Source organism: Mesitornis unicolor, unplaced genomic scaffold (assembly GCF_000695765.1).
Source record: "Mesitornis unicolor isolate BGI_N332 unplaced genomic scaffold, ASM69576v1 scaffold30967, whole genome shotgun sequence".
NCBI lineage: Eukaryota > Metazoa > Chordata > Aves > Mesitornithiformes > Mesitornithidae > Mesitornis > Mesitornis unicolor.
This window is the reverse complement of record NW_010199130.1, coordinates 4440-4741: the sequence shown is the minus strand read 5'-3', so window position 1 is coordinate 4741 and position 302 is coordinate 4440. Positions and strand designations below refer to the sequence as shown.

Below are 302 nucleotides of genomic sequence, written 5' to 3'. Positions count from 1 at the left end.
CAGCGGGCACGCCTGCAGGAGAGCGGACAGGGCTGTAGGGTGGCACCCACCCCACGCCACGGGACCCTCCCATGGCAGGGAGAAGCAGGGGGGACAAGGGAGGGCTGGAGGGCGGCGGGGCTGCCAGGTAAAGCCTCCAGGGCCTTGCCCGTCCCCGCTCCCAGCACCATCCCTTTGCAGGGGTCAGCAGCCAGCCCGGGCAGGCGCTCACCTCTTCTCGGTGAGCAGATGAGGGGCGCAGGTCCTGCTGTCCCAGGTGCAATAGGGGTCCCTGGCCAGGCAGCAGTCAGTGCAGGTTTTGC

General features: G+C 69.5%; 1 protein-coding gene across 1 annotated transcript in view; it reads right to left on the bottom strand.

Annotated features, from left to right (window-relative positions):
* Window positions 1-302, bottom strand: part of LOC104544475 (semaphorin-3D-like) — a gene marked incomplete at both ends in the record, with an annotated part of 5219 nt that overhangs the window by 714 nt on the left and 4203 nt on the right. Inside the window, 2 exon segments of the mRNA XM_010189361.1 lie at window positions 144-195; window positions 197-294. Of these exon segments, the coding sequence (XP_010187663.1) occupies window positions 144-195; window positions 197-294 (150 nt within the window).